The sequence below is a fragment of the Physeter macrocephalus genome, chromosome 2 (genome assembly GCF_002837175.3).
Source record: "Physeter macrocephalus isolate SW-GA chromosome 2, ASM283717v5, whole genome shotgun sequence".
NCBI lineage: Eukaryota > Metazoa > Chordata > Mammalia > Artiodactyla > Physeteridae > Physeter > Physeter macrocephalus.
Genome location: NC_041215.1, coordinates 131,847,354 through 131,859,197, shown reverse-complemented (window position 1 = coordinate 131,859,197; position 11,844 = coordinate 131,847,354). Strand labels below are relative to the sequence as shown.

General features: G+C 48.4%; 1 protein-coding gene across 11 annotated transcripts in view; it reads right to left on the bottom strand.

Moving 5' to 3' along the window:
* The window catches only part of DIS3L2 (DIS3 like 3'-5' exoribonuclease 2), a 398,793-nt gene that overhangs the window by 67,956 nt on the left and 318,993 nt on the right, over window positions 1–11,844 (bottom strand). Inside the window, exon 14 of one of the 11 annotated variants that reach the window (XM_055090533.1) lies at window positions 7,137–8,537. The exons of the other annotated variants lie outside the window; for them this stretch is intronic. Coding sequence (XP_054946508.1) covers window positions 8,385–8,537 — 153 coding nt within the window. The 3' untranslated portion in view covers window positions 7,137–8,384. Of the gene's footprint in view, window positions 1–7,136; window positions 8,538–11,844 lie in introns of those variants that run through there. 11 annotated transcript variants of the gene reach the window in all.

The window sequence follows — 11,844 nt, the reverse complement described above, 5'->3', positions numbered from 1 at the left end:
ACGGGAGAGGCCGCAGCGGTGAGAGGCCCGCGTACCGCCAAAAAAAAAAAAAAAAAAAAAAAAGAACTTCGAGGTGATGTAGGGGCCTGCAATAAGCAGCAGAAATAAGAGGTTCCATATTCAACCAGACACAGCACCAAGAACTTCACGTGCACAGGCAATATTGCTGCCATTTTAAAGGTGAGGAAACTGACGTGCAGGGAGGTTAAGTAACTCGCCTGCCCAACCAAGGTCAGGTGATATAGCAATCAACACCTGGCAGACCTAGACATGGAACCCAAACCCATCTAACTACAGTCTGTGCGTTTCTCACTGGGCCACACTTGCTATTTCTTCATCTACAAAGAGGGCACCAAGCTGGAAGCTGGGGGCTCCGACAATTCTCTTCTCTCCTCTAGATTCCAGCAGGCGTAGGACAGCAACTGGGGTTCAGAGAGTCAGTCTCTCAGGGCTCGCTGGCAACGGTCTGACGGAAGAACGACTGGAATTTAAGGCAAGTCGCCCTAGCGAGAGGCTGCGCAGACCTCCCGCCCAGCTTCAGGTGGAGAAGCCGGACTGGAGGAGACAGACGCCTGGTGGGCCTGCCAGAGGCAGGGTCCTGCCGGCAGACTGGAGGTAGCAGGTAAGCCCACTCAGCTGAGAGCGAGCGAGAGAAAGATGTGGACTGGCTCTGGTTTTCCAATGCCAACGAACCTGCCCTCTGGTTGATATGACTCAGTCACACAGTTAGGTAGTAGGAAGAGCAGAACTACAGCCAAGGGCTTCTTACCTCAGGGTTTGCAAAAGAAGAAAGGCCAGTCAGCTAGTCAAAATAGTGGATGGCAGGAAGAAAAACAAAACAAAGCAACAACAACAAAAACTAAGATTAATATAGGATCTATTAGTATCCTACTGATAAAGTGTTGGGGACCGGAGAGCCAGCTTCCGTTATGTAGGCCAAGGGCCTCTGTCTGTGACATCATCTGTGAAGTGAAAGCCTCGGAAGAGATACTGTCTTGGGCTCCTTCTGGACATGAACTTTATAATTTTGTGGGCAAGCACTTGCTCAACACGCCCCCTGTGCTGCTCAGCACCGTGCCGGGCACGCCGGGAGGCACGGGGAAAAGGACAGTCTAGGCTGGCAGAGATGACTAAGTCACACTGACTCCAGCGCTGTCGGAGCTCAGAGAAGTATCTGGTGGAGTGGCCTGCATGGAATAGATGAGGCCTGTGAGTCCGGAAGGACAGCAAGGATTTGAAAGACACAGATAGGAGATTCCAAGTAACAGGAAAAAACAAGACTTTAGCTCTCTTTGGGCACAGACCACACGGGTCACATCCATCACTGTATCTCCAAGAGTCTTCGACAAAGTAGGCACTTAAGAAATAATTGTTGAGGGACTTCCCTGGTGGTCCAGTGGTTAAGAATCCGCCTTGCAACGCAGGGGACGCGGGTTTGATCCCTGGTCGGGGAACTAAGATCCCACACGCCACAGGGCAACTAAGCCCGCGCGCTCTAAAGCCCATGTGCCACAACTAGAGAGCGCGCGCACCGCAACTCCTGAGCCCGCGCGCTCTACAGCCCGCACGCCACGATGAAATATCCCGCGTGCCTCAACGAATATCCTGCAACTAAGACCCGACGCAGTCAAATAAAGAAAGAAATATTTTTTTTTAAAAAAGAAAGAACTGTTGAAAGAATAAATGACCCAAACCAGAGAAGTAAGAATAAATAACGTGCTGTTCTGTGAATATGTACAAGATTGGTCTGACTATAGAGCAGAGGGTACAACTTTGGAATAGATAAAATCACATTGATGATGGTAACAAAAACGAATAAGCACAGTAAATCTTTCTGTGCTAAGCGCATTAATGTGTCCTATCGGTGGATCTCTTAACCTCATAGGGTGGGTGCTGTTACCATTCCTCCTTTACAGCCGCGGACATGGAGGCTCATAGATGTTGGGAAGCTTGCCCCAGGTCACGCAATTGCAGCCCTGGGACTTGAGCCCAGGGGCCCTGACTCTCATTAACAACCTCATAGGGTGGGTGCTGTTACCATTCCTCCTTTACAGCCGCGGACATGGAGGCTCATAGATGTTGGGAAGCTTGCCCCAGGTCACGCAATTGCAGCCCTGGGACTTGAGCCCAGGGGCCCTGACTCTCAGTTCAGTACTTTCCCATAAGACAACAGAGCCTCGGGTTACATCTGACAGAGGCTAAATCCCAGGCCCTCTTCTAGTGTGTGCTCTCCTCCTAGGCCACCTGTAGCTTTATGATGTGGACTGCTTTCTGAGAGCAAGCAACTTCTGAGCTGAGACCTGGCCTTTTCCAGGTGCAACGCTGGCGCCCCACTCAGCTGAATTAAACAACCCACTTTTTGTTTTGAGATGATTATAGATTTACAGAAATAGCAAAGATACAACAACAGGGAGGCCCCACGTATTCTTTACCCAATTTCCACCAAAGGTGACATCTTACATAATTATAACACAACGTCAAACCCACGAAACACATTGGCATGTTATGTGTGTCTAGTTCTATGTCATTTGGTCACACGTGTAGATTCGTGTAACTGCCACAGCAACCTGGACACAGAACTGTTCCTTCACCACCAAGATCCCCCTTGGGCCACCTCCCTCTCCCCCCACCAGCTCTAAACTCCTAGCAACCACAACTCTGTTCTCCAGCTCTATCATTCCGTCATTTTAAGAATGTTATATAAATGGAATCACACAGTACTTTAAGATAGCTCTTCAAAGTCATCCTAAGAGTAGGACTTGATCCATTTGTTCAGATTCGCAAAAGAATATAAAACAAGAGAAAGATAAAAATTAAGCAGAATAAGGAATGTTTCTATCCCAGTTCTGCCATTTCTAGCTATGTGACTTTTGACAAGTTATTTAACCTCAAGTCTCAGTTTCCTCATCTGTAAAAATGGGTGTAAGGTTTAAGGATTAAATGAGGTAACATGTGAAAGCACTTGGCAAACGGCAGGTGCTCAATAAATTCTAGCTGTTTGTTATTATTAATAACCAGCCAAGGAAGCCTCTGTGCTTCTTTATAGAAAATCAGGCTCTTAACGGTCACAGACGATTAAGGAAATGACCAGCCAGCCCTTAAATGACCCCAGGTTATTCTTCTCTTTGCTTCCCAAGACTCCACTGTGGAAACAACCCGGGGACTTTTAAAAGGCGCTTCCAACAGGCATCTTCATGAGCACACCATCATGAGAACAAGCAGCCACTCCCCAGGCCAGATTCACTAGGGGGCCTAGAATTCTGAGAGCGGGGAAAAACAGTCAAGAGCTCTGTTTAGCACAGAATGCATCCAGAGGACAGCCAGGGTTTGTGCAGAGGCCTCCAGCAGCCCGGTGAGCACAGAGAAGGGGACAGTGCCAAAAAGAGGCAGGGGTCAGATGTGTGATCGAATTAGGTGCTGCATGGATACCCCACAAAGCTCAGCATCAAAGGACGGATGTCTGAAGGGTGACAATGGCCCACACTACCCACGAGGTCACCTTTACTATGACTAGCTATGGAAATCTGAAAAAATCTCCCCCCAAATCCCCTATGCAAAGACTCCATTATATAGTCGAGAGAGCACTTGACTTCGAGCCTTTGAGTAGCTGGGAACACAGCACAAATGGCCGGCCATATCTTAAGCAATATGCCCAAGGTCCATTGAAAACAGACAAAAGTGGGTATTCAGGATCCTTCATGATTTATTGAAAGTGGCATTGTCTGTGCCTTTGCATAGCACCAGCAGGGGTGGAATTGAGGGCGCTCCTCCTGACGGCGGGGTCACCCCATGTGTCTCCTGCTCCCTTGGACTTTTCAACTCCCCTGGCTCGCATTCACTCACTCACTTTTTCTCCTCTGAAGTTAAAGAATACTGCCTCATCTATCACTGACATGTTGGGTTTCAAAAGGACTGGGAGTGAATTCACTCTTTTTTTCTTTTTTTTTAAACAAATGAGAAGAGCTTGCCTGGGAAGAGAGAGGAGAAGGTAAGAGGGTGGGGGGAGGCCGAGAGCTGACGACGGCCGCTCTCCTGCAGCCCCGTGCCCCAGGGAAGCCCTGTCTGGCAACCTGGCTCTCGGTGGGGGACAGAGGCTTTCGTGCTGTGCCACGTGCTGCTTGCTCCTCCATCCCCGTGTGCGCTCACGCCGCCTCCCTCACTAGCCTTTATACCGTGTTTCTAGTCCTGCTTACTGTACTTCGGAAGGCACGCGTGTTTCTGATGCCTCCAGGAACACGTGTGTACCCTGAGCGGAGGGAGAACCCGCGGTGCGGGAGCAGAGGCACACCAGACTTCCGAGGCCGGCCACCCTGCGGCCTTTAACAGGATGGCGCCAGGGACCTCAAGCTCAGAGGGTCCCCGGTTGACGCCTGCTCTTCCTCCTGCGATGGGGGGTGGGGGGGCTCTCCTGGCTGGCACCACAGCCGCCCCGCTGCCCAGTCAGAAACCCAGGAGCACCCATCCATGTGCCCACCCCTTCCCTTTTTGGGTTCTGATTCTACCGCCTCAGTGTCCTTCTCACCTGTGGCTTCCTGTCAGCTGTATGACTTCAGGTTAGCCATCTCACCTAGATTACCACTAACTGGCCCCTTCTAATTCATTCACCACAGAGCCTCCAGAGAGATCTTTCTAAAAAGAAAGGCCTAGCCCATCACTTCCATATGTAAAATGCTTCAACGGTACCAATTTGAATTCAAGAAAACACTCACATCTCGGGGCAGAGCAAACAAGGTCCTCCAAGACTGGCCCTGGTTCCACTTCCAATAACATCTCCCACTGCCTCTGTGAGCCCTGCCTGTGACACGGCCACGCCCAAGGCCTGCAAATGCCAGAGCACACCAAACCCTTGCACTGCTCTGTCTGGAACATCCTTGGAAAAGCCATTTCCAACCTGCTCTCAAGTGCTCTCCTTCACTAGAACAGGAGTCTTCTCTCGGCTCCTATCAGCCCAGCACGGAGCATGCTCTGGACCACCCGTGTCTTGCAATGACTGACACAAAGCGGATAGTCAATGCTGTTTTCTGAACCCTTTTGCTGCAGTGTATTTTCCCATGGATGAAAGATGGCAGGCCTCTACTTAGCTTGGCTAGGTCGGTCATTTCACACATTTCTATCAAACGTTAGCTGCACATCCTTCCCAGGCAAGCAATCCTTGGCCCTTCACCCACATCAGGCTTTCTTCCCACCACATTACAGTCCAGCTGTTCTGAGGAAAACCCAATTCCAATGGCAGTCACAACTAGCAAGCTGCCTTGTTGACTGTAATTTTTGAAAGCCTCTTGGTTATGAGATTAAAGCATGATCGGCTGAGTCACCGACATGGATGTTTGCGTGTAATCGACAAAGTCCTGGGCTTGGCGTCAGTCACTGTCCTGACTTTGTGCAGCAGTCAGAAGGATTTATCTAGAAAGTTGAGAGGTTTTTCTCTTATCTTCCTCACCCTCCTTTAAAGGATACAATCTTCACTTTTATGCCAAGTCTTAAGCCAGAGAAGCCTACTATCTGTTTAAAAGCCACTCCTGGGCAGCTTCTGATGCCCACACCTCCTTTCCAGATGGTTCCTGGAGGGCACCATGCCTGCGTAGGCTCCTAGAACTGACTCCATACCGAACCCACTCAGGTGTGTGTCTCTGTAATGGAACCGTTTTCTAAAAGAAACTTCTGGAGCTAGGAAATAAGTGGAGAACCTAAATGTAAATCTTAAAACTATAAAACTGCCAGAAGAAAACATAGAAAAAAATCTTTGTGACCTTGGGTTAGTCAAAGATTTCCTAGATGTGACACCCAAAGCACAATCCATAAAAAAAATTCAATAAATTAGACTTTAACAAAATGTAAAACTTTTGCTCTTCAAAAGAGTATAAAAAAATAAGCCAGAGAGAATGAAAAGACAAGCCAAAGACAGGGAGAAAATATTTGCAAATCACCAATCTGATCGAGGATTTATATCTAAAATATAAAAAGAAATCTCAAAACTCAGTAATAAGAAACCAAAAACCCAGTTAAGAAATGGGCAAAAGATATGAAGAGACACATCACCAAAAAAGATGCAGACAGAAAATATGCACATGAAAAAGACGCTCAATATCATTAGTCACTAGGGAAATGCAAATTAAAACCACAATGAAACACCACTACACACCTATTAGCATGGCTAAAACATACAAACAAACAAAAAAACCCGATAATACCAAGTGCTGATAAGCAGGTAAAGAAACTGGAACTATCGTACATTGCTGGTGAGTGGTATAGCCACTCTGGAAAACAGTTTGGTAATTTTTTTATAAAGTTAAATATACACTAGTCATATGACCCAACCTTTTCTAGGTATTTACCCAAGTGAAATGAAAACAACCATCACACAAAAAACCCTGTAGGCAGGGCTTCCCTGGTGGCGCAGTGGTTAAGAATCCACCTGCCAATGCAGGGGGTATGGGTTGGAGCCCTGGTCCGGGAAGATCCCACGTGCCACAGAGCAACTAAGCCCGTGAGCCACAACTACTGAGCCCGCGAGCCACAACTACCGAGCCCGCGCGCCACGACTACTGAAGCCCGCGCACCTAGAGCCCATGCTCCGCAAGAGGAGCCATCGCAATGTGAAGCCCATGCACCGCAATGAAGAGTAGGCCCTGCTCACTGCAACTAGAGAAAGCCCACGTGCGACAACGAAGACCCAACGCAGCCAAAAATAAAATAAATTAAATTAATTAAAATAATAATAATAATAAGATGGGGGAATTCCCTAAAAAAACCCAAAAAACCCAAAAAAACCCCTGTAGGCAAATGTTACGGCAGCATTATTCATAATTGCCCCAAACTGGAAACAACCCAAATATCCTTCAACTGACAAATGCGCAAATGAACTGTGGAACATCTATACCACGTATACATTTATACTCTGCAATAAAAAGGAATGAACACTGATACACACAAAACACAGGGGTGAACCTCAAGTGCATGATGCTAAGTCAAAGAAGCTAGACTCAAAAGCTACCAACTGTCTGATTCCACTTACCTGACATTCTGGAAAAGGTAAAACTACAGGGACAGAAAACAGGAGTGGGTGCCAGCGGCTGAGGGTAGGGGAGAGGGGTTGACTACAAAGGGGTGTGCAGGAATTTTCTGGGGTGATGGAACTGTTCTATGTCTTGAGTGTGGTATGTGTAGCTTGCAGAACTCTATGCTAAAAAGGGTGAAGTTTACTGCATGTAAATTATACCTAAGTTGGGAAAAAAAGTAATTCTGGCTAAAAATGTGGCTGGTGGGTCTAGGGCTTAAGGTGTCAGGAGACTCTAGCGACCGCAGAAGGAAGTTTCTCCCTTTCTCAGAAATGGCAAAGAAACGACTCAAGAGTTGATCGAACCCACAAGCAGTAAAACAAATGCAAGCCGACACAATAATAAAACACCATTTCCAACCTACCATATTAACGAAGATTAAATGGAACCCACAGACTCTCAATTTGGTGAGAGGCAGTGACAATGCACTATTGTTCTCTGCTGGGGAAAGCCTAAATTAGTCTAACTTTTCTGGAAAATTATCCTGCAGCTTGTGTCAAAAGCTCTAAAAAATGTACATGCTTTAGGATACCTAGAAAAATGTTATTACTAGGTGATGGGTGACTGATGGGCTTACTTGTTCATTTAAAATTTTCACAACACAAACTTGTATTACTTTTTTTTTTTTTTAAGATTTTTTGATGTGGACCACTTTTTAAAAAATTTATTTATTTTATTTATTTATTTTTGGCTGTGTTGGGTCTTCGTTGCTGCGCTCAGGCTTTCTCTGGTTGCGACGAGCGGGGGCTACTCTTTGTTGCGGTGCGCGGGCTTCTCATTGCGGTGGCTTCTCTTGTTGCAGAGCACGCGCTCTAGGCGCGCGGGCTTCAGTAGCTGTGGCACGCGGGCTCCAGTAGTTGTGGCTCACGGACTGTAGAGCACAGGCTCGGTAGTTGTGGCGCACGGGTTTAGTTTCTCTGCGGCATATGGGATCTTCCCCGACCAGGGTTTGAACCCGTGTCCCCTGCATTGGCAGGCGGATTCTTAACCACTGCGCCACCAGGGAAGCGCCGTGATGTGGCCCATTTTTTAAAAAGTCTTTATTGAGTTTGTTACAATATTGTTCCTGTTTTATGTTTTGGTTTTTTGGCCCCGAGGCACGTGGTATCTTAGCTCCCCGACCAGGGATCGAACCCGCACCCCCTGCATTGGAAGGCAAAGTCTTAACCACTGGACCACCTGGGAAGTCCCAAATGTGTATTACTTTTATAATACAACAATAAAAGTTAATAAAAAAAGAGAAAGTATCGCAGAAAAATAGTTCTTCCCTTTAATGCGGTCATTCTAAGAATGTATTCCTGAGGAAATAGTCCAAAACAATTTTGATTAAGAATGCATAAGAGGGTTTCCCTGGTGGCGCAGTGGTTGAGAATCCGCCTGCTGATGCAGGGGAGACAGGTTCGTGCCCCGGTCTGCTGGTAGGATCCCGCATGCCGTGGAGCGGCTGGGCCCGTGAGCCATGGCCGCTGAGCCTGCGCTCTGCAACGGGAGAGGGTACCGCAAAAAAAAAAAAAAAAAAAAAAAAAAAAAAAGAATGCATAAGAATATTAATTGCAGTGTTATTTATAATAACAAAAACTGAAAGCCACCTAACAGTAGCCACATTAGGAAGGGTTATGTAAACTGTGGTATGTCTGTTCAAAGGGAATGTTTTGTGTCTCTTATTTGAGTGACATGGAGTGTGATGCGCGACTCTACTTCCTTCCCTTCCTTGCTCACAAAGGTTGCCTGCCCTCCCTGTGACTCCAGTACCAACTGCTGAGTGCTTCAAGACAGCCCCAGTCTCGTCTCTTACCACACCCAACCAGACCAGACTGCCCTTCACCCGCCGCTGCCAAGCAGTAGGGGCCCACCCTTCCTCGCCCCCGCGCCTCCACTTCCAATCCTTCCCCTCCGTCCAGACCCACCGGACGGATCCCAAATGAGGTGAAGTCTTTCCAGGCCATTGCTGCTGGTGGCCTGTACTGTAGCCCTTCCTGGGTTCTTCCCTGTTAGAGGTGGCTCTCGTGTGAGGACAGAAACGGGGCCTTTCTCGGCATCTGGGCACACGGTTAACATCCATTTGGTGTTACATGTCAGGGACTGTTCTAAGTGTTTTATGGGTATAATTCATTTAACCCAACCTCCCCATGGCATAGTTACTGTTAACATCTCCCTTTTACCGACGGTTACCTCTGAAACATGTTACCTCATTTTACTCATGATTATCTTAGGAAACTGAGGCACAGAAAAGTTAAAGTCACACAGCCAAGCAAAAGAGTCAGGATCGGAGCCCAGGCGGCCTGTCCCAGGCCCATGCTCACAAGCTCTACACTGTCTCGTCACTGACTTGAAGCTGGTGGCCGCAGGAGAGCTGAGTCCGGGCCTGGGCCTGAGTCTGGAGCAGAAGTGCCCCAAACGAGCTCCGAGCTCGGCCTCTGGGCAAACAGGACAGATCTCCACAGCGACCAGGAAGGAGTCCTCGGCAGCAAGGGGTCAGGAATCCAGGCCTGGAGGCCGTACAGCCAGGCGGGCGGAGGGCGGGGAGAAGCTCAGGCAGAGCTCTGCTCCCCTCTGAGCTCAGAAGTGTGCTCCTGCAGGCCAGCCGGGGAGGCAAGCAAGACTGCAAGCTTGGCTGGACAGAAGCTTGCAGGAAAAGCTAAGTCCCCGGACTTGGCTGGGGTGGGGGACAGGAAAATGAAGGGAGAGCTCCTTGCAATTCCCACAGCAAAACTCGTTGTAGCAAATCAGGCTGGCATTCTCAGAGCTCAGAAACAGCTCCCAGTTCAAATGTACTTCAAAGCCGGTAGACTGCTATTCATTAGCAAACTTTCTTATTTAGGGGACTGCCAAGTTAACGCTGACAAGCAGATAAGAAACCTGCTGGGATCCCCTCCCTGGGTGTTGTCCTTCAGGTCTGCGCTCATTTCCTCCCACTCTGGCACATTTCCTTTACCTCCCCCACCCCCACCCCCACCCCCACCCCCGCCCCCGCCCCGGGGGTGGTGTGTTCAAAATTCAAGGGCAATTAAATACTTTCTAATTTGCTTTCAGTACTTGTAGTGTTTTCTTACAGCAAATTTTTAATTGCCATTTTGTACAGGAGAAAACTTTTAAACACAGAATGACCTTGTTTCTCATTGACTTTTAACGTGGCCCCTTCAAATCATAGCTAGTGTCCCCAGGTAAAATACCAAAGCAGCCACTTCCACACTCAGCCCAAACTTAACGTTTCCTGTGCACCAGCTTGCTCTCTGTGTCTGTATTCTGTCCACGAGACGTTAAGCTTCTCTGAGCGCTGGGGCCATGTTCTAATCTCTTTGTCCCAATATCTAGCACAGTACTCTGTGCCTAGTAGATATTTTTTTTAAACGTGAGAAATTAAAAACATCAGTCAGAAGGCATGTTCTAAAGTTATAAAATACTTTTAAAGCTCTTAAATTCTCTTTAGTTAAAAATGTCTGTCACGTGCCATTTAAAATGGGAATGAAAGAAGTACAAAACAAACACCTGTGTTATAATAATACCATTCTTTAGAAACGTGGGAATTTCCTGAGTAACAACAAACAGGGCCACAGCTTCAAGTTCTGTGGGCACAGTGTCCTTGGGCACCCACTGACCGTGGGGACATTCTGAGCGCCAGGAGCAGCTTGCAGCATGCCCCTCCTGTCCCAACACCGTAGATTTTACGAGTGAGAAAGAGGTTGCAGCGTAGTGTCTGCCTCCTACACAGCTGATACTCGAGAACGCACGCAGGGAGGGCGGGAAGGGAATAAAGAGACAGAACCACAGAATGATGCGAACGAAAACCCAGGCAGTACTGCATCAGGCACCGATAGGAGATACGTGGAGAAGGAGGCAGCCTGTCGGAAGCGGCTTCTGGAAGAAGTGGGGGGCCTGCTAGAGGGAGCGAATTGGAGGCCCAGGCCATGCGAAGGCAGGCAAGGACCAGTGAGTACAGGAGACGGGTGGGTGGGAAATGGGGGACACCAAACTCCGGCCGCATCACCGGGGGCCTCCAAAGCCAGGGGGCATTTGGATCCGATGGAACAATCCAGCAGCTCACAAACGCTGGTCTGAGATCAGCGAAATGAGAAAGGGCTTTCCCACAAAGCTCAACCAAGTCAATGTGAGACTGCCCTGAACGGTGAAATTAAGTCTTCCTTTGTTCTGGTGCTAAAATGTTTTCATTTATAGAATCGTGGAGGAAGTAGACGGTAACTGGCTTTTAAAGAAAATGTTCCTGTTTGGCAAAATAAAACCTAGCAATCCTGTATCTCATCCCAGAATATTAAAGGAAGTCTCACTATCCATGAAATCTGCTTAAGGAGACTGCAGGTTCTTGAGTGACAGGTGAAAGCAGCATTTGGGGGAACTCAGTCCGGCAGCGGAGTTCAGGACAGACAGCTGACAGAACGGCGGCAGGGCCCGCGGCTGGCAGAACCGCGCAAGTCGGAATCAACTGGACTTGCCCCAAGAGGCAGTCATGGCTGACACCTAAGCATCAGCTGCAAGGGTTCCTTTTCCCCAGTGCAGGTTTTACTAACGTCAAAGGATTCCATGTCTCTTACGTAGCTGTTTGGCTCACATTCAAGTGACGTGGGGTGTGACACGGGGGCAGGACGAGGACATGCAGAGTGTCCTGTGAATAGAAAGGGGAGAGTCCAGGAGCTTCCTAATCATGAGAACAGTTACCCAAAAGCCAGGGCCCTGGAGGAGCCAAACGTGTCCCGTGTGTCAAAGCCACTTACCTGAAAGGCTCGCACCACAGAGAGAACGGAGGCACCGGCCACTGCCCCGCTCGACC